The 21,122-nt window shown below is 33.6% G+C and overlaps 1 protein-coding gene across 2 annotated transcripts; it reads right to left on the bottom strand.

Moving 5' to 3' along the window:
- Nucleotides 1-5,088: 5,088 nt before the first annotated feature.
- On the bottom strand, nucleotides 5,089-12,716 carry LOC127120077 (uncharacterized). Of its 2 annotated transcripts, none has more exons than XM_051050464.1 (4): nucleotides 12,156-12,716; nucleotides 10,361-10,732; nucleotides 5,900-10,272; nucleotides 5,089-5,605 (listed from the first exon to the last, which is right to left on the bottom strand). In XM_051050464.1, exons 1-3 carry the CDS (start codon nucleotides 12,225-12,227, stop codon nucleotides 5,944-5,946), a joined length of 4,773 nt encoding a protein of 1,590 aa, XP_050906421.1. In that variant the 5' UTR covers nucleotides 12,228-12,716; the 3' UTR covers nucleotides 5,089-5,605; nucleotides 5,900-5,943. The 2 variants fall into 2 exon arrangements, with proteins under 2 accessions (XP_050906421.1, XP_050906415.1); XM_051050458.1 differs by having other exon boundaries at nucleotides 12,117-12,715.
- Between the last annotated feature and the right edge of the window lie 8,406 nt (nucleotides 12,717-21,122).

Raw genomic sequence — 21,122 nt, 5'->3', positions numbered from 1 at the left:
TGTAAACTCCAAACATTAGGTTTCTTTGTCTAAACTCCATTTTGGGAAAATTCACATACACATGTTTTGACTGAAACCCTAACTTTGGGTCAACTACCCAAGAACCTAACTCACTCATTTTTTATGATTTTGAGGTGGGACAAAGTGCATTGCAAAGTTTGAGATGTCTACTTAAATTGTTATGTTGGACAAAAGATGATAATTCAAAAATAAACACATATGATAATACAAAACATTATAGGCCACATAACAATTGAAATGTCAAAGAGTCCAAGTTCAGGTGCCCATACCTTTCTCAAAAAAAAATGCAAATGATGCAAAATTTTAGTCCAAATTCATTGTCTTGAAAAGATCTACAACTTTTATGTTGAAGGTTTTGTCATTTGAGGCTTTTATCATTCAAACAGAAGGGCTTGAAGTTGGTCCCTTTTGGCAAAATTCACATACACATGTTTTGACAGAAACCCTAATTTTAGGTCAAGTTTGCAAGGACCTAACTCACTCATTTTTAATTATTTTGAGGTGGGACCAAGTGCATTGCAAAATTTGAGATGTCTACTTCAAATGTTATGTTGGACAAAATTTCATAATTCTAAAAGAAACACATGCGATAATGCAAAACATTATAGGTCAGATAATAGTTGAAAAACTCAGTAGTCCAACTTCAACTGCCCATAACTTTCTCAAAAAAATCCAAATGATGTTAAATTTATGTCCAAATTCATTGTCTTTAAAAGATCTACAACTTTCATGTTGGAGGTTTTCTCATTTGAGGCTTTTTTAAGGGAGTCGCCAATTGGATTGGCGCCTCCTCTTAAAAATTACACATAGGCGCCAATTGGATTGGCTAGGGCACCTGCCCTAGCCAATCCAATTGGCGCCTCCCTTTAAGTTTTAAGAGGAGTCGCCAATCCAATTGGCGACACCTCCTAAAAGTGGGGTAGTTTGGGAATTTTTTTGAAACGTGGGGTATTTTGGGAATTTTTTCGAAAAACTGGGTTATCTCGGTAAAAAAAACCTCAAAATCATATGGTATTGTTGAAGATTGCTCAATATATTATGTATTTTCCCACAATCCTATAAAAATATGAGAATATATCTTTGTCAAAACTGGAAATATTCTTCCAACGTCACCGGAAAATTTTCACAACAATTTCGAAGGTGTCGCTAATATTACATTTTCTGTCAATAGGATGAGAAATTCAAAATAGAATAGAAACTTAAGTTAATTTTTAGACATTAAGAATTTCCTACACAATTTTTGTAAATTGTTCTTTCGTAACAAAAAAATATCACAACTTTCTCAGTTTCGAGTATAGGTAGATCAAACATGTAGTTACCTATTTATATTCGTGTATCGCAGTCAAATCGATGAGTTACTGAAGATATACCGCATAAATATAGGTTGCGTTTTTGTCCACAAACATGGATGTGTCAACCAAAAACAAGAGGTAACACCTCATCACCTTAGGCATCCACATCTCAGGGCATGTGTTCTTTATAAAGCTTTTCTTTAAAAAAATTAAATCTTGCATGAGTATTTCATGTGGCAGCTGCCTCCTCTAAGACCTCATTAGATCATCCCTAAATGGGGGTGATCATCATCTCGACGACTTCTTCTCGACAGATCCTTTAATGGTCCATTAATTTTCCCCTTATGGAAAGATGTAGGAGACATGAGACGTCATCCAAGGTGATGGTCATCTTGCTTATAGGAAGGTGGAAAGACGAAGTATCTGAATGACACGTCTCTACAAAAGATGCATGCATGTTATGAGATATGGTCATGTATGCAGCAAAGTATAAACCGACAAGATCGAAATAACGGAGAATATCCTGAAACCAAGCAATAGTAGGTTGCCCCAACTCCAATATCTTATGGTTGTAGTTTATCGATTTCAAACATGTATGCTCTTGTAAACATAAAATATCACCACTAATATCAATTTAATTAGTTGAAAACATATGTATTGCAAAAGAAAAAAAAACATTTTCAAGGTCTATTGCATCATCTGGGGACTCGTGACCTCGTGAAGTGGATACATGAGAGAGGCGACTATGAGAAGCAAAATTAGATGGTTGAAAATATCGTCGCTGCGAACCAGATGGTTAAGAACCATCAAATGAGTTATCATCAACTCGTGGTCCCGCGGTCCTAGTTGCAGCCCTCTCACATTGTACTGACGCGTTTTAGGACACCAAGGTTGGCTTCATGATTGTTTTCAGCCATTGCACATGTGTTACAAACCGACACATAGAAAAACAACATGTCATGACAAATCCGTAAATTCCACAAAATCAATCCAATTTTAGGCTGAGTCAAATCCGGAGATGCATATCTGAAAATAACATTGAAAAAATCAGGAGATGCATCTCCGATCAAACCTACTATTCTTAGCCATGGCAGAAACGCCATTGTTACCATAACCTTCCAAAATATGTCAATGTATGTTTTTATAGGCTATCAATTTCTTTTACAATAATATCTAATGTACCTAAAACAACTAATGTAGTTTAAACAACTAACTACAAATCAAAACGAAATAGAATTTTGAAAAACTTATTATATCAAATTGATGAAAAATATAAGCTTGAATATTTGACATCTTGGAAAGGAAGAGAAAGAACTCCAATAGATAGAACCTTAAAAGAATGGATGAGAAGCTTGAATGTTGCAGAGCGCAAATGATTTATTTTAAGAACTTTTTAGAAAATAAAGAAGGAGGAAGATGAAAGGGTACGGCGTAGGACATAAAATAAAAATATTTGAAGACGCATCTTTGAACTACCTATTAATTTTTGAATAAATAATGTTTACGAAGATGTATTTTCGAGCGTACCTTTTACGTAAACGAAGATGCATCTTTAGATTAAATTTTGACATAATATATACGCCTATCAATTTGAGATAAATAATAACTTTAAAAATATACGCTCGAATATGCATCTCCGAATACTATGAATAATTGTGATTTTTTACAAGTATACGAGAGAACACATAAAAATGAAAAGAACAATTCTCATATTTATATGAATCACCCTATATTTGTTAGATTAAACGGACTCAAATTCAATTTAAACTGGTCATTTAGTCCGTATAAAAAATTGAGTCGGGGTTGTCTAAAAGAAAATACATTTAACTAAAAACATTAAAATCATAAATTATAATTAGGTTTGTTTAAAAGTATAAAACTTAAATTTTACACCTATAAACTTTAATCCTTTTCTAATGCATGATGATGTTGGAGTTATTTGAATGAAAACCCGTATTATTATAATATTATAATAAAATATAATTAATATTGGTGATGGGAATTCTTGCAGAGTGCTGACAACATGGGTAACAGTTTGCACTTTGCAGGCCCTTTTTTACTCTTTAATAATAAAAAATAGGATAAGAGATTTTTTTTTAGCCGACATTCGTTTGATTTTTTAATGTCATGCAGTGCAGTGTCTTTTCCATTTCCACTTAGTGGATTGTGACAGACACCAAAGATATAGCTACAAGTCAAAAGCACCATTTTGAAAATGGTACGAGGCTGCCTTTAAAAAAACTATACAAAAAATATGTTGACATTTAGTTTTAAAATTCTCAGTTTAATTATATTTCAATAAGAAATTTGAAACCTTTTTGGTAAGATAACAAAAATTTAATTTTTAATTTTTAATTTTTCAGCTCATATGATCATTGTTTTTTAATTTTTAGTTTTTTTATAAAAAGAATAGTTTTTTCCCAAAAACCATTTCAAATAGCAGCTTTTAATTTGTAACGCTTTTTTCAATTTATATTTTTATTACCTTAACAAAAATATATTCTTACTCTTCATTATACAATTATTTATGAAATTATTTCAGTTAATTTTACCAAATAAAACCTTGATAGGTTAAGATATTAAATTGTCTTAAACTTTATTTTATATTTGAAAAAATATTACAAAGTAAAAGGCTTCTTATAACATGGATTTAGAGTTCAAAGAGAGAATTTTAGAGGACTTAAATGATGAGTTGATTAACTTAATTTGCGAATGTTAAATAAAATAATATACAAAATTAAACAATTTAGTTTGTTAGAATGCTAAATAAAATAATATACAAAATTAAACAATTTAGTTTGTTAGAAATTTAATAAATTATAGAAATTGAGTGTTATGGAGCAATTAGAATGAGTCAGAAGGACTAAATTGAAACAAATACAAGATACAAATAGGGTGCTTTTGACACAAGATGAATTTGGATCTTCTCAATTCCGATTTACCTCAATCTCGCTCAACTTAAAAAGTTAACTAATATAATTAATGGTATGATTAGTTCGATTGGACTCATATAATTAATAATTAATTTGAAACAGTTGGAAACCAAATCCTACTAAACTCAACTAATATTTATTTTTACAATTTTTATTAGTTATTTTAATTAATTTAAATAGTCACTTTTATGAGCTTAACCCAATAACTATTACACCTATCAAACCCACCTGACCGACCCGATTTACCAGAATCCGCCAAAACTCAAAATTTCATTGGTCAAAATTGTCTTTAGAATAACACCACAGTTTGCATCAGATTTAAATCCAATATCGACCTAAACCAACCGATTGTCCAGCCCTACCTCCACCAATATATCAAAGGTTGTTTTCTCTCTTGAACCTTTTTGCTTTGTATTAGCAGTTCACAAAAAACATCATTTCATCCAAACATATAAACCTTATTGTTACTTTTAGCTAATGATAAAATCGTGTTTTATCAGATAAAGCTATGTTAGTATAATGTTACAGCAATTATTAGGGCCAACATATACAAGCACAAGCTTTATGACACCAATTGTTACACAAAATGACAGCAACTATGTTATTCCTCAGAGACAGAAAAGTTCACATAGACATCACAAAAAAACATGAAAACGACAACCATTCAGAGGTTACTAGACATGCCATGTCATTTGTGATGTGGTTGTTTTTTGTGACATAATTTCTGTATAAACTAGCAAAACTACACATTCACTAGAAATATTTAAGGGCAACCCCGTTGTATATAGCAGGACGAATTCAAAGGGATTTCATAGCAGTTCCAGTTATGCCCAAAAGAAAAATGATGCAACAGCACAGCCATGTAATAACTTTAAGTGGTAGAAGTGACAAATTGTACATGGTGGCTAACCTGTGCATATATCAATAATAACCAGAATGTGATACTGATAAGTAACAAAATTCGCAAGTCATGACTACGGCAATAACTATATATGTAACAAAAGTTGAAAAAAAATTGATTTCAAGAAGCCAAAACTGGCTTCAAGCCTAGCCAGTTCATACATCCAATCCTCTCCTTCCAAATGTTTGAGAATGGATTGGGCTCAGTGTTGTTGCAGAAAAGTAACAGTCAAACACTTCTATGCCAATTTCTCTGATTCTAGGCGGCCATATTATCACATCTGATGTTTCAGTTAGATATCTACACAGGAAAACAAAACTCATCTGCAAGGGGCAATCTGTGAGACCAGATTAGCACAAAACAACCGCAATCCAAGGATCTGATCACTTTAAGCCCATCAGCAGCGCAGGTAGCATCACTTCATTCCCCCCAATTTTTTTTGACACTTTCCATAAAAGCTGCATATTGACAGAAGAGTTAAGGCTTCAATACATTAAAAGTTTTTTAACTTTGCGTCACCAAAACAGAAGCAAATCAAAACATGCAAACAAATCTAAGCATAAAAAAGGAACTATCTTTTTATCGAAAGGCAGCAGAAAAGAGAAGCTTCTTGAATACAAAATTGTTGGCCCATTTAAAAATATGCTTGGTACAACAACAAAATCCCCCGGATCGAAAAGACAAGCAAACTATGTTTAGGATCAAGGTTTTGAAAATATATTAAAAGGGTTTGACTGGGTCAGAGAGCTTACAAGAAGCTGATTTCATAAATAAATTGCTTTGAAGAGCCATCATCCTATTGCCATGAGGGATGTTTGTAACTGAATCTATCAGTTCCATCCCAACCACCATCAGGTTCCTTTCTTTTTAATGCCCCAGCCATCTGAAACATCTTCAAGTGATCCTCCATCAAGGCTTGTTGTTGACTGGGGACAGGCATCTGTCTCAATCCTGAAGGCAACCTGTCATCTCTGCGCTCGGTATCTGTAACACCAGGGCCTGAATTAAGATCCAGACTCTGACTACCCCATTTTCTGCTGTCGGGTATTACATTACTTGTACCACCTGGAAGACTCATAACATAGGGACGCGGATATGTTGATGAGACAACGCCACCAGGCCCAATGGGCTGTGAGGGCATGGTAGGAAAGCAAAGTCCTCCCACAGTTGTAGAATCCATAAATGGTGTTGAACAACCAGAAAAGGCATTTGAAGATAATGGAAAATTGGTTTCAAATGGAAATCCTGGATATGGAAAGGGCGTAGAAGGTGGATATGCAACAGCTGGGGAGGATGAGAGCACTGGCCCTCGGTACATTTCAGGACTAAAAGGCGTGCTACCTGTGGAACCTATGATCCGCTGTGCCCCAGAACCGCCAACATAACTTTGCTCCCCCCTACCAGTGAGAAGAGGTGGGACAGTAATTGCAGAATACGAATTGCCGGGAGGAAACCATGAAGAATAATTCCCAAATTCTGTATTATTTGTTCTGGTGCTATGAACAGAACTTGAAAATGGGATAGTACTTTTCATCTGCAGAGTACGAGTGGGGACTTCGGTGCTAACTTCATCAAGGCCTGGTCCATTATTTAAATCGAAGTCTCTTGAGACACTTCCACCATTAGATAACCCACTGGACAATGAAGGTTGTTTACTTGGTAAAGGAATATCCATTTTACCTATAGAGAAAGTTCCAGCTTCAGGAGTCTCGTCCAACCTGTTTAGATCAAGATCAAATCCCACAGAGCTGCGGTCATGAGCACCGGACTCTAAGGAACCCCGATAAGCAACGTCCTCAAAACTGATTTCATCTGCCACATTTAAATCAAAATCTAAGGGAGCGCGGTCTGGTTTGACTGAAGTGGCGTCAACCGATGGAATATCAACAGTATTTGATGGCATCTCAGCATTTTTCCTAGGTTCAGCTGGCCGGAATGCACTTGTAGCAGCTGACCCTTTCCATCCAAGTTCCACCTTACTTCGCAATGGATTTTCTGGCAGAAGAACCGGTCCTTTGGCAGCAGAAGCCACTGTAATTGAAGCATGGAAGGCCCCAGAGAGGGACGGAATCGGAAAAGGCAATGGGCAAGGAGCATGAACTGCAGATGAACTGATAGGTTCTTCGGGTCTAACAATATCCCCCTGGCCTACATCCTCGACAGGGTATCCCTCATTTAAATCGAAGTCCAATTTTACAGCTACATCAGATCCACAAGCAACTGGGGATGGATTAGCATTGCCCGCATTCAACTCCGCAGCAACTACAGATTTCTTTCTTTCAAGATTAGTATCACATGTTTTTGGATCATCGTTCTCTTTTACAGGAATTGGTAAATCTGGATGAGCTAATGAACCAGAGCCAATAACCTCTTTTCTACCAAAATCCTCTTCAGAACGTTCATTAACAACATCTGCAACTGCTGAATCCAGATCCATTCGTTTTTCATCAGGCTCAATATCAACAGGCATCACATGACTATCATTTTCATCCCTGGCTACTGTCGAAGCATTACAAGAAGAAGGTGACTCCCTTTTTAAATCAATGGACTCACAGTTATCTGTAACTGGTGAGCCTTTTTGCACAGGCATAACAATACCTGTCACTTTATCTGCACTGATCTGGGACTTACTATCTGCGCCTGAAGATAACTCGGGGGATTTTTTACCTTGTTCATTTTCAATCATACCACTTGCAACAGTTTCTAAAACCAACATTTTCTCGTGCTCTGCGATACCACCAACCATGTTAGCAATCTTCTGATCATCATCAAATGAGGAAGTCCCCGACTTCAATTTAGAGCTAGAAGTACTGCAGTTTTTAGCCCATTGAGTTCCTGATTCCCTCTGCTCCTGAAAACGCTCTGCTCCTCCAACTTCTGCATGAGTCTCCTTTCTACCTGGAAACACAGTTTCAGAAGTATCACATTTGGTGTCCGGCCGTAAGCATGGACCTTCAGCATTTTGTATGGGATCTGTAGTAGAGAAATTTGTTTGAATTTTGCTGTCACCAGTTTTCTCCAGACGGCTAGATGGAACGGCTTCGCCATCTGAAAAATCATGTGATATTGTCATCACAGGATGCCTAGAATCCTTCTTGATTTGCAATGGCTCCACAGTATTCCGAGTATGCTCTCCAGTAACCCCACCATCAGACTGTCCAAGAGTGCGAGCAGCTCCTTCAAGTGAATGTCTTAACTTGGAATCATTCCCCGAGCTAGATTCATCAGCTGCAGGAGACTTCCTCTCAGGTGAAGGCAGAGGCGATATGTTTCCAGATCTGGATATTTCTCCTGCAGCCACAGAAGCAAGCAGATTTATCCCATCGTTTCCAGGGGACACAGAGGCACTTGCTTCAGAAAATTTCACACAGCTCTCAACTAATGCATTCATGGGGCTTAAAGAAGCATCATAAGTCTGCCCTGATCTGGAAACAAATCCAGTTGAAGAACAGGTTGTTTTTGGTACTTCTGCTGTTTTATCACCATCATCATTAACCCTGCACCGCTCACCCACCGTTGGAGAGCCCTTAGCTTCATCACAACCAGTAGTGTCATTAGCATTGGATGAATCATTTATCACATTCGACACATGGGTTTGCAAACAATCAATTTTAGCTTTAAATCTCTTGTCCTGATTCTCCTTCTTGTCAGCAGGAGGTGATGTTTTGCCGCATGTAAAAGAAGGTTCTTCAAAATTTCCCCCGCTAGCTCCCCTTGAAGGACTGCGGCCGGTGTTAGGCAACCTGAGAATCAGTCGCTGATTATGCCCTTGATCAGTAAGGGGCTGATCGGATGGTTTTTCATGGGACATTCGACTTGGGGAAACTTTATCAGAAGGTGAATTTCTCGATGAGTTCTTGGCAGAACTATGATCCTTCTGAACTACAGCAACACTAGCTCCATGAACACCATTACTCGACTTACGAGATCGGGATGCCCCACCAGGTACTTTATTAACACTCATTGACACTGCAGTGGAGCTCTTTGCATCTTCCCGGCAAGAACCAATAGCCTTTGCATGTTCAGTAGAACAAGATCTGCTGTTGTTTTGAGATTGACTAGAACTGCTGCTCCTCTCCTCCTTGATAGGTGTCAGAGGTAGATCTGATGTTGCACAAACAACAAGTTTAACATTTTGATCTTTTGAGTTGCTGCATACTGAGGCAGTCGCCGATTTAGTTGAGCCAGGGGATGAAGAGAACTTCGATGCTACTTCTCCGGAATTAAGTTTAGATTGGGAATTTTTGGATGTTGAAGGTTGAATAGCAGAGCTCTTCGCAACATTCTCAGAGGATCCTCCAGTTTTTCTATTTCCAGAGTGAGAAACATCTGATGGTGTTGGCTTTGCAGGCCAAGAAACAGCACGGGTTGAACCAGTTTTTGTATCAGTCATATTCATTTCAGCTTCAACACGCTTCTTCCACGTGTCTACCAAAGTCCTGGCTTTCCTCTGAATTTCAGAATTTTTGTGGCTACGTAAATTATTAACAGATTTTCCAACATTACAGGTTTGTAGTGCATGAAGGTTCACGGGAAGATTATCCAGTGCACGGAGTAAAGCTAACAAAAACTCTTCAGACTTATCGACATTAGCATCACCAATTTTGCCCTTATGGACCTCCTGCAGCCATTCATCTAACACAGGCAAACCCCGAATCTGTACGAACCAGCATAGACAATCATACCGCTCTGTGAGCGATATTACGTCAACAAGCATTATTCGCCCAGACAAATCTATTTTTTTATCAGCACTATCAGGTTGCATGAGTTGCACAAGTCTTTTAACCCCGTCAGAGTCTACAAGCCCACCTTTATTATCAGTGATTTTAGCAATCTCAGACCTTAGCATGCTCTCTGGTCTAAATTGACCAGAATCTCCATCTTCTACCTTAAATAATCGCTCTTTTTTAGATGAATCAGATCCCTGATCACCTCTTTCTCTCTTTTTTCCCTTACCCTGTACACCAAAGGAAGAACTATTTTGAATGTTATCAGAACTAGATTTCAATGACTGTGTTGACGTTGGACCATTCAAGGGTTTTGGAGAACGGCCTCCTGACTGCACAGCCCCATGCATTTCTAGTTTTGTCTTATCTAAAAGCTGGTAAACTTCTTCCTGCTGCTCCTGAATTCATTGAAAGATCACAAACTAATCAATTTACAATTACACATAGACAATTCTGAAAGAAAATAAAATATATATGAAGACTAACATTAATGTAGTCCTTATCGGTTAGCCACCGTAAACAATTGTTCTCAATGTCATACACTCGTCTACAAACAAATGCGGATATCCCTGAAGGAAGTTCAACACCTTTACGGAGAAATGCGACTTTACAAGGATGGAGTAATGATGCAGCATGTATCTCATCCTTGTGAAAGGAGTAGAACACTTCGTTTGGTGCAGCTTCCAGCACAATCCCTTTAGAGAGATTCAAATCAGCAGGTCGGTAAAACCAATTCACTTCTAAAGTTGGACTTTCTTCTTTATCGAATGTTAACTTGCGAATTATTCCAATAAAAGGAGGGGAGTCCTGGGGTGGTTTGAAAAGTGCACAGTCACCAACACGAATCTTGCGTCCATCCTACAATGAGTAACCATAAGAACTAATTAAGTCAAGATATTCAGGAAGACAGCATGTAGAAAGGCGACAAACAGGAAGACAACTAGGATACAAATTAATCTCAAAGTACATGACACAATTAAAACAAATTAATGAAAATCAGTACCGGAAATTATATACTAATCTAATAAGTATAGAAAACGATAGCTAAACCAAAACGGAAAGGGCTGCAGAAGAAGATGCCAAATGCAAGATTAAACCATAAAAAACTATCAAATTCATTAAGGGAAACAAGGACGGTCATGTATTAATAGAAATTTGGAATAAGATGCAAACCATAATAGATTTATAAACATGCTAAAAGCAAATTGAAGCTCAAAAGGCAATCAATCCCCAACCATCAAAAACCAATGAATCATTGCGGCAAAACAAATTAACTGCAATTTTGGTCACATAATCAATATTCATAAAAAAGAATAAGATGACAATCATAGATGATTTACAAATGTCAAAAATAAATTGAAGCTCAACATGCAATCAATTCAACCATCAGAACACAGTTCCATTAGAGATAGATCTAAAAAGAAAAACTGAATCATTAACAAAAGTATAAGCACTTTAGAAAAAACAGTAACATCAATTGATATCGGGTGATATTAATTGAAATTTATAAATTGCTGCTGACCTTTTTGTTCATACAAACACAAATGAGACCAAAAAAACAAAACAAAAAGTCTTTTGACAGCAACGTAGTTGGGATTACAGCTAATATCAGTGTATTTGACAAAAAAATATCCCATGATATCAACCTGAATTTATAAGAAAAAGCTGGTGATCATTTTGTTCATCCAAACACAGATGAGACCCAAAAAACAAAACTGACATTGCTGTTGTGATTTCCGCAATTAACAGACACATTTGACCAAAAACTCCGCGGCCGGAATTTGGAATTTAAAGAATGCCGGTGACCAGTTTTGTTCATTCAAACAGAAATGAGACCCAGTGACCAGTTTTGTTCATTCACACAGAAATGAGACCCGAAATACATCCAAGAAAATCACATCTTGAGGACATATATACCCCTAAAATAAAATAAAAATTGCAACTCTGAACAAAAAAAACAGATTATTAAAAGAAAAACACTTTCATCGAAATTAAGGTAGCTCACGAAAGAGGTCAAACCAAGATAAAAAACCTTCCATCATTTAAATTATAAAAAAAAATCAGCTCAAAAAAACAAAAACACAGCCAATAAAAAGCAGATAGATAAGCGAATTAATGAATCTCAATTTCAATTAAGTTTACATCTTGTAATCAAAAAAGGAAAAACAATAACAAAGTACAAAATCGCATGAAAATTGAATCGATAAAAAAAAAGAGCTTTAGTGGAAAACAATTGATATACTTTGCATATAAATTGAGACGGTGAAGAAACGGTGACTACAGTGGTCGCGTTAGAAGGTACAGGCCACATGTGCCGATTGTGTTTCCACTTCTCACCACCGAACCCATACATAATCCTCCATCTTCCGAATCGATCCAAGCTTCGTCCCTGAAAAGAAACATCAATTCGAAATCGAATTCCCCCAAATTCGAAACCCTAGATTCGAAACACAATCAAAAAAAAGAGGAAACCCTAGATCAAGCAAGATCTCCTCTTACAATACACCATGATTTGAAATTGAAAAACGATCGAATCAAAAAGGAAGCATGAGATAAAGGGATTAAGGTTGGTGAATGAAATGAAACGAAATATCTAGGGCTTATGTGGCGAAAAGGAAGAAAAAACTCCGAAGAGAAAGGAAAAGATTCTTGCTGTGTTGAATTTGTTGGTAAGGGTGTGATGTATAGATCGATGGAATTTTTATCGTTCTGGAAATAGCGAAAATCTCAGAGATTTTCTGCGAAGGAACCGCGACGATTATGAGAGAGAAACAAGAGAGAGAAAATTGAGGTTGGGTGAGAGAGAGAAGAGTGAGAATCGCGAAACGGCGAGATTTTGAGACAATAATAATATTTTCTGGAAAAAAATTAGGTTTTTTGTTTTTATTTTTATTTATTTTTTATTTAGGTTTATTGCAATCTTGGTCGTCTATTATGTTTCATTCACGACAATGGTTGAAATTGAAACATTTTTTTATATTTATAAATAGGCATTAGAGGTTGAGTTTTAATGATGTCATAAATGAGAGATGGTTATGTGTGAAATGCATTGATTGATGAGGTTGTTTTATATAAGTAGATTCTTACTCATTTTCATGGTATCAAAATATACATTAATTAATTAACTTATGTGTACAATGCAACAAAATCAATAGAAAATATATATTGTTTTTAATAAGTATAATTATAATCTAAAAAAAGTATATTTTTATATTTAAATTATCAAACTTTTAATAAAAGAGTATTTGACTATTCCAAATAAATTTATTTTAAAAATAAGGAAACTACTTAAAAGATATTGATTAATTTTATAAGAAAAACAATTATTAATAATTATGAAAAATTTAAGTCAAACTCAACTTTTTTAAATAGATGTCCTGTATTTTATTTTGCTTTTTATATATTTTTATATAAATACAAAATAATTTTTTAATATAAGTTGTATATTCTTTTGTAAAAATGGATTAGAACTCTGAATCTCTAATGAAATTTGAAAAGAATTCTAGAATCTCATTTAAATGTTCTAGACATATAAATATTAATTATTATAATTTTGTATTTTTTTTATTAAATTTAATACATATCAATTTTTTGAAGAAAAGTTATACATGGCTTCTAATAAAAATATACTCTCTTTTTATGATAGCCATAAAACATGTGTAGGTCAAACGGCGTCGTTTGATGCTTTTATAACAAAAATATGTAGATTTTTGTTTTTTAGAACAAATATTATTTGGAGAAGTACTATAGTGTTTTAAATTCTTTTTAATATATGCACCCCCTTGTTGCTTTGTGTTCTTTTTTTACTTATACAGTCTTTATGTTTGAGTCCAAAATAATGCAGCATATATGTATTGGACCAAACTGCTCTTCCATGTACTCTAATCTGTTTACTAGCAGCCCTTCTGTCTAATAACTTGATACGCCTCAATTTGCTATTTGCACTCGTCTCTCCTCTATTTATATTTGTGCACCCCTTATCTCTTTCTCCCCATATTAATTACACACATCTGATATTTGATGCTTAATTAGAGCTTTTCTTTACTTTATTTGTTGATTTTATCATGGTCTTATGAATTTAATTTCGTTAACTGAGTTAATCTCGTCGCGTAATTTTTAACACTGAATATTTTTAGGAGAAGGAATATTTTGTTGACCAAATTATTAGTGGGAGAGAGATGAATTGTGGTATTTAATTGTTGAATTATTTTTTCAAAAAGTTAATTTTATGTTGGTTGGTTTTTAGAAGGGAGTAGAAATAAAAATTAAGCAATGAAAAAGTAAATAAATAATTATGCGGCTTACTTTAGTTTTTTAAGAGTTTTCTCTTAAGATTTTCATTAATAACTTAATTTTTAATTACTATACACTGTCAGTGTAAAATATTTTACACGATCGATTCATCACCATCACCCGTTTGCATTACTTTATAGATATTTAAAATAAAAGTCAAACTTGTTTCAACATCCAACGGCTATCATTAGCTGACGATGTAAAATCCTTTTACACTGTCAGTGTATTTCAATTAAATCTTTTTTATATTAGGATTAGTCCAATAACTTTTCTTATAATCAATCTTTTTATAAGTTTAACTTATAACCTTCAAATCAATTATATACAAGAGAACTAAGCTCTTAAATTATAAATTAAGCACAACAGTAAAATTATACAACTCAAAGTATAAGCATTTCACTCTCTCGACACAAAAGCAATATATATATATATTGAATAAAAATTAATTTCAGAAAGAGAATGGATAATAGAAAATAGTAGAACTCAAAAAATATGTGCTTGGAAGTGAGCACAAGCCTCATTTATATAGGAAAAATATTTAGCTCAAAAAAAGAAAATAATCCATAGGTCTGGTCGTTCTCTTAGCGATTAGGCTGCCAAAATAGGAAACCTTAAATCCATGCTCGCTCCTTAGTCGATTAATATAGCTTATAATCAATTAGGAGACAAACTCGTTTCATAGTCGATTAAAGGTAAACTCTAGTCGATTAGACAACAAGTTTTGCTTTCCCAATTGGTTAGAATATCTCTTAATCGATTTGGCAAGTTCCATTATTGATTTTTAGATGAATTTTGAAATAGATGAAGATTCTGAAAACATTTTAGTCCGTGTGTGCATCACCTTAGTCACTCAATAGTTACTCTTACTTATTTTACACACTACAGATCAAAGCAGAATAAAATACTTAGGCACGAGATCAAGTGAACTTTCACATCTTCAGTTCCTTTCAATGTTGATCTTCATATTTCATTCAACTTATTTACTCTCAACATTGAAACTTTATCATCTTTGCTTTTTCTCTTAATACCCGAACTTGACTAGTTTCGCTTTTTAATTCTATATGATGATACTTATGATTAATTTTGCTTTACGTTTTTGTTATCATCAAAACCATAAAGTGTTTTAACCTACACATCACATATAACTGCATTCTCCCATTTTTTATGATGACAATAAATCCCTCATAAAGGTGGTAAACCATAAAAATAAAGATGAAAAGAATAGAGTGGTTACCTCTCCTCAAAGATAAAGTGACTATACTATACTCCTCATGAGAGTATACTTGTCCCCTTTTTCCATTAACAAAAACGGAAAAACAAATAATCATAAAAGAAAAGGTAAAATAGATAAAAACTAACTCATATACAAATAAAATAGATGAGTTAACAGATAAGAACGAAAAATAAGTAATCAAAGGTGCATTGAAATATGACATAAAATCATACTTCTCTCTGCAGTTTGCAACATCTGACTTTGAGACCATATCATTAAGCGAAAATCATTCATCGTCTTCTTCATCATTGTTGACCTGTTTAAGGATGTATTCTTCTTTTTGGATATTACCTATGTTATTTGTCAAGACGATGATCCATTTTTTAGTTTGTTCTTCTTTATCTTTAACTTTATCTTTTAAGACGTTTTTCTTAGAATACTTGCATATATAAATAATTATACCTCTACTACAAAAGGGGCTTAGATTCATCAAACATAATTGGTGTGAATTCTTCTATAGGCATGGTCTTTTATGCTTTTGAAAAGGTTTTACTAAATGGAAAAGGAAAAAAAACAGTTTTAAAGACCTTGCATATAGAAGAATCAGACGATATTACATTACGTTTGTCACACAAGTTACATAATATTAAGTAAAATGTGTGATAAAATTTCAAAAGTATAATTTAGACTTTAATCAAAAGTGGTCAAACCGACATATTTACCTTTATTGTTGTAACTATAAAAGTCGTAATCTCTCCTTTTTGGAATATAAGATGAGGGATTTTTTGTCTTTTTGTCATCTGCTTTAAACAACCATTATCAATATGATATTTTTAGTTCGATTTGTAAAGCATATTTGCATCACAACTTACATTTTTTATCTTTGCTGCCCAAATCTTTTTGGGTCCTTTTGCGTTAATGGAATACAGATAATTTCTAAATTTCCAATTAGAACTATGATGATAGAAGAAAAATGAAGAAAAAATATTTTTCATTTTATTTTTATGGTTCTTCTTATAGAAATTAGATGAGAAGAAGCATTTTTATTTTCATGACTTTTTCTAATAAAGCAAAATAAAACAATATGACCATTTTTACCACATTAGTTAAATCTAAGCATATTATATGTCGGGGTCCTATTAGGCTGACAAATATTACTATAAGTTTTTAGAATTATTTTTAGGCTCATAACTTAGATCAATTTTATCATAGGTTTCACTTGGATTAGCTAGAACTATATTAAAGTTATTGCTCCTTTTGAGAAATTTATCAAGTGTGTTATGCAAGTCATCAATTTTATTTTCTAAAAGATTTTATTTTTCACACTTGATAGATTCACACGAATTTCCATAAAAAGGAGAAGAAGGGAAATGCGATCTTAGGATTAAAATATTTAGTTTTTATATAAGGCAACTTATTTCTTCTAATATGTTTTTGTTTTATTTTTCAAGAAAATAAATAGTAGTCTTAGAGACGAAAATAAGGTTTTTAAATTGATTTGACTCGGTATCTAACTTCTTACAAATATGAAATAATTTATGATAGATAAAGTTGGATGTTAGGTTTTTTTTACCTCACTATCTTCGTGTTTCGTCATAAGGCAGTTGTTTGTTTCTTCCTTCTTTTCTTATTCATCTGAAGAATCCATATCATTGTCATTTTAAGTTATGTATGGCTTTTACGTTTCGTTTTTAGGCCTTTTGAATTTTTCATCTCTTATTTTTTGTTATTCTAAGGGAATTTTGACTTTATATGTTCTTTCTTCCTGCATCGAAAGCAAGTTGACACGAACAAAGATCCTACTTCATTCTTATGTTAAAAGTCTTATTGTTTGTCGTGTTTTAAGAACTTTTTAAACTTTTGGACTAACAGATTCATGTCTTCATCAATTTATAAAATTTTGCCTTCTTCAACTTTTAGAGCGATATTTTTCTTCTTTTTGTGGCTATGTTCATTCTCAGTTGGCCTTTTTAGTTCCATTTCGTGTTCTTTCAACTTTCCAAATAAGTTAGCTAAATCCATAGAAAAATCTTAGATTCAGAAACCGCAATGATTATAGGTTATCATTTTAATTAAGGCTCCTAAAGATTTTGTTAATTAAAACCTCATTTAGATCAAACATTTTTGGATGTCATGAATATTTTCCTTAGGTTTCATTATAAATAATTCTTACTCACATGTCAATATTTTTCCTTCTGGCTCTTTTACCTTGCTTGTACCTTAATGGGCAACTTAAAGAATATCCCAAATATTTTAGCAAATTCAAAGTGAGAAACACGAGAAAAAAAACTCATCAATATCGAGTGCAGTAATGATAATAGTTTTTCCTTAAAATGATGTTGTCATTCTTCTTTATCCTTTTTTATCTATATTTTTATCTCTTTGTTTACCACGACTCAGATCAAATAGATATATGGGAACAAATGAACCACTTTTACATCGGTCTAGATATCATAATACATCCCTTATATAAAAAAAATCATCTTCACTTTCAAATAAGCAGACCCCTCTATATTAAAGTATAGGGTTAGTTTATTGAATCATTTGGAGTCATTCCTACCTCCTGAGACGATTAGTCTTATAACGAGAGTTATGTTCTAATGCTAATAGAGGTGATTTCTGTTATTTGATATTTGAACAAAATATCAAAAAAGGTTTATTTTAGGTTGGTTTATTTTAAAAAGGGAGTATAAACAAAGACTAAGTAACTGTAAATTAAAGAACGAAGATTTAAAGAGTTAGAGTTATAAATATCACACCATAAATTATACTAGTTAAGCCTTAAACCACATGACCTGCTCTAGTCCCCAAGAATTTTCTCTTAAGATTTCCAATATCAACAATTTGAGTTTTTTTCACTAGGATTAGCCCATCTTTTTACAGGTTTAACTTTCAACTTCCAAGTCAATTATACATAGATAATAGAACTAAGCTCTTAAATTAAAAATTAAGCAAAACAACAAAATTACACAACTCTCAATATAAGTATTTCACTCTCTCAGCATTAAAGTAATGTATAATGAATAAAAACTTATTTCAAAAAAGGGAATGGGTGATAGAAGATAGTAGAAGTAGAAAAAATATGTGCTTTGGAAGTGAACACAAACCTACTTTATATAGGAAAATATTTGGCTCTAAAAAAGGAAATAATCTATGGTCATGGTTGATATCCAATCGATTAGTAAAGTTCCTAATCGATTAGGAAGAGAATTTTTCCCTTAATCGATTAGAACTATGCTCTAATCAATTAGAAATTGAGTTTTTGATTTCTTAATTGATCATAATCGTTCTTAATTGATTAGGTAAGTGCCATGATTAGTTTTTAGATGAATTTTGAAATGGATGAAGATTTTGAAAATATTTTAGTGTGTGTCCGTCACCTAGGTATCTCAAGAGTCACTCTTGCTTTTTTTACACATTATTGATCAAAATAGAATAAAACACTAAGACATGAAATGAAGTGAGTTTTCACATCTTCATTTCCTTTCAATGTTGATCTTTGAATTTGATTCAACTTATTTGTTCTCAGTGTTGGAACTTGATTAACTTTTCTTTTTCTCTTAACATTTAAACTTGATTAGCTTCAGTTTTCAATTATAACTGATGATGCTTATGATTAAATTTGTTTTTTTATCTTTTGTCATCATCAAAACTAAATAATGTTTTAACTTGCACAATATATAGAACCACATATTGTCGATTGTCACCAAAGACTTCATTGAATTTTTTATTTAAATTTTAACCATTTTTTATTTTTCTAATCAAATATCACACTGTTATTCTTGCTGGTCTAATAATTTTGATGGTGAATCATCAAAAATTAATATTTATTTATGTTTTTTTACCTTCTTACCTCCTCCCATTTTTTATCTTAAATATTCATCTAAAAACTTGAAAAAAAATCCAAATTCAAATTAACAAGGTCTTTCATCTTCTTTTTCATAATATGTTTTTTGTTTTGCTAGAGAACCATAATAGATCAGAGATCGGAGATTACGAGATGCAATAATGGACTTGAGCTTCCAGTATAATGAAAGAGGGGGTGGCATGAAAGGATAACACTCCAACACTCAAGTCAGTATGTGAGTAAGGTAAGTGAATGAACTTTTAACTTGAATTATACCTGGAAAAGGGTGTGTTTCCTCTTTATATAATGGAGCGATTACAACCACTCACTGAACTTCAAGCATGAGATATAAAGAGTCGTTAGATGGATCCTGGTTTTAGATTTCCTGAAGACTAACCCAAGATAAGACTCAAACCTCGCGAGTGACTTGGTGGACTGTTGCATTCTCTGAACCGTGATTTTTGGGCCTTCTAGATAGCCCACAATAGTTTCCCCTAACCACTTTCATTTGCTTTGTAGTATGGTGGCTTTGTTTCATTTGTCTTTTCATATTGATTATAAACGTACTTGAATGGAAAGCCATTAGGTGACGTTGATGTCATTGAGAATTCACGCCTCAAATATGCCTTATGATTCATATATCTTTGCGTAGGTTTTATCATAATGGTCTTTGGAAATTGAAGTACTTTAGTGTTTTCCTTGAGGTGATATGGGTTGTTAATAGTGCTTATTATCTCTCTTTTTGGTAAGTCACCATGTAATCTTTGAGGAGTCAGTTGTCCAATTTCCTGATATGTTACCTTTTCTCTTTTTGTCATCTGTATTTTCTCAACATACTATTTCTTGTGGCCAAAGGGAGTGGTTCCTATCATGAGTCAAAATCAAAAGACGATGCTTCTATATCTTGTGTTGATCCCATCATTTCAATCAATTCCTTTACATTTGGTCATGAAGGTAGTCTTGAGATGGCCTTCCTTGACATGGGTCCTTCTTTAAATTGGGGTGTACTGACCCCTAAGAAGATAAAAGGATTTATAGTGAGTATGAAGGATGCATTATTATTTTCTATGAGTGCATTTTTAGATTCTGAGTCTTCATTTTCCCTTCAACAATTTTGAAATAGAGATTTTGAACCATGTGATGATCACTCCTTCACACCTGAACCTTATGAGTTGGACTTATATCAAAGTCTTCTAGTAATGGTATGGTTATCTGGGGAGAAAACCTTATTTATCTAATTTCTTCCATCGTTTTAGAGTACAATATAGTTCAACGAACCACACATAGAGTCGTGGCTTAATTACATTAGTGTAAGTCACCTATTTCTTCGAAGTGTTTTTGGATAGAATGAAGTATTTTAAAAACTGGTTCTTTCTGATTGCCTCTCTTCACAAAGAGGCTCATGCAATAGTATGTACCATAGGAACCAGGGAAAAGAACATGTGTACTGATTTATTTTACACCTATTTGAACCAAGGTCACTTTTTGACAGAGAATGGATCGTACGTCTATAAGGAAAGTGATTTGTATCAATATGAGCTTTATTTAAAGAAAAAGATGCCCACCTTTATCAAAGAGTTAGGTTACATTGGGGGTGTTATTACCAATGATAAAAACTCAAAGAAACATTTGAAGTGGCTTATTGAAACCAACCTACCTATGGACGTTCGTACCAAGGAAGAAATGAAGGTTATTTTTTGTAAGCTCTCAATGTTGTGATCCTCCTCCGTTAGTTTTTATTATCTATAATGCCTTTAAACATTATTAATTCTTATATGTATATTTGATGAAGATTTAGGAAATGATATGTCAAATGAAGAGGCGAGTTCTACTTGCACCGGAGATTGTTGGTCTTTCGAACACTTCAATATCGATCAACATTCCTCCTTCGAATA

This window comes from Lathyrus oleraceus, chromosome 1, assembly GCF_024323335.1.
Source record: "Lathyrus oleraceus cultivar Zhongwan6 chromosome 1, CAAS_Psat_ZW6_1.0, whole genome shotgun sequence".
In the NCBI taxonomy this organism is placed as follows: Eukaryota; Viridiplantae; Streptophyta; class Magnoliopsida; order Fabales; family Fabaceae; genus Lathyrus; species Lathyrus oleraceus.
Note: the sequence above shows the minus strand (reverse complement) of the source record. Positions and strands in the feature narration are given on the sequence as shown.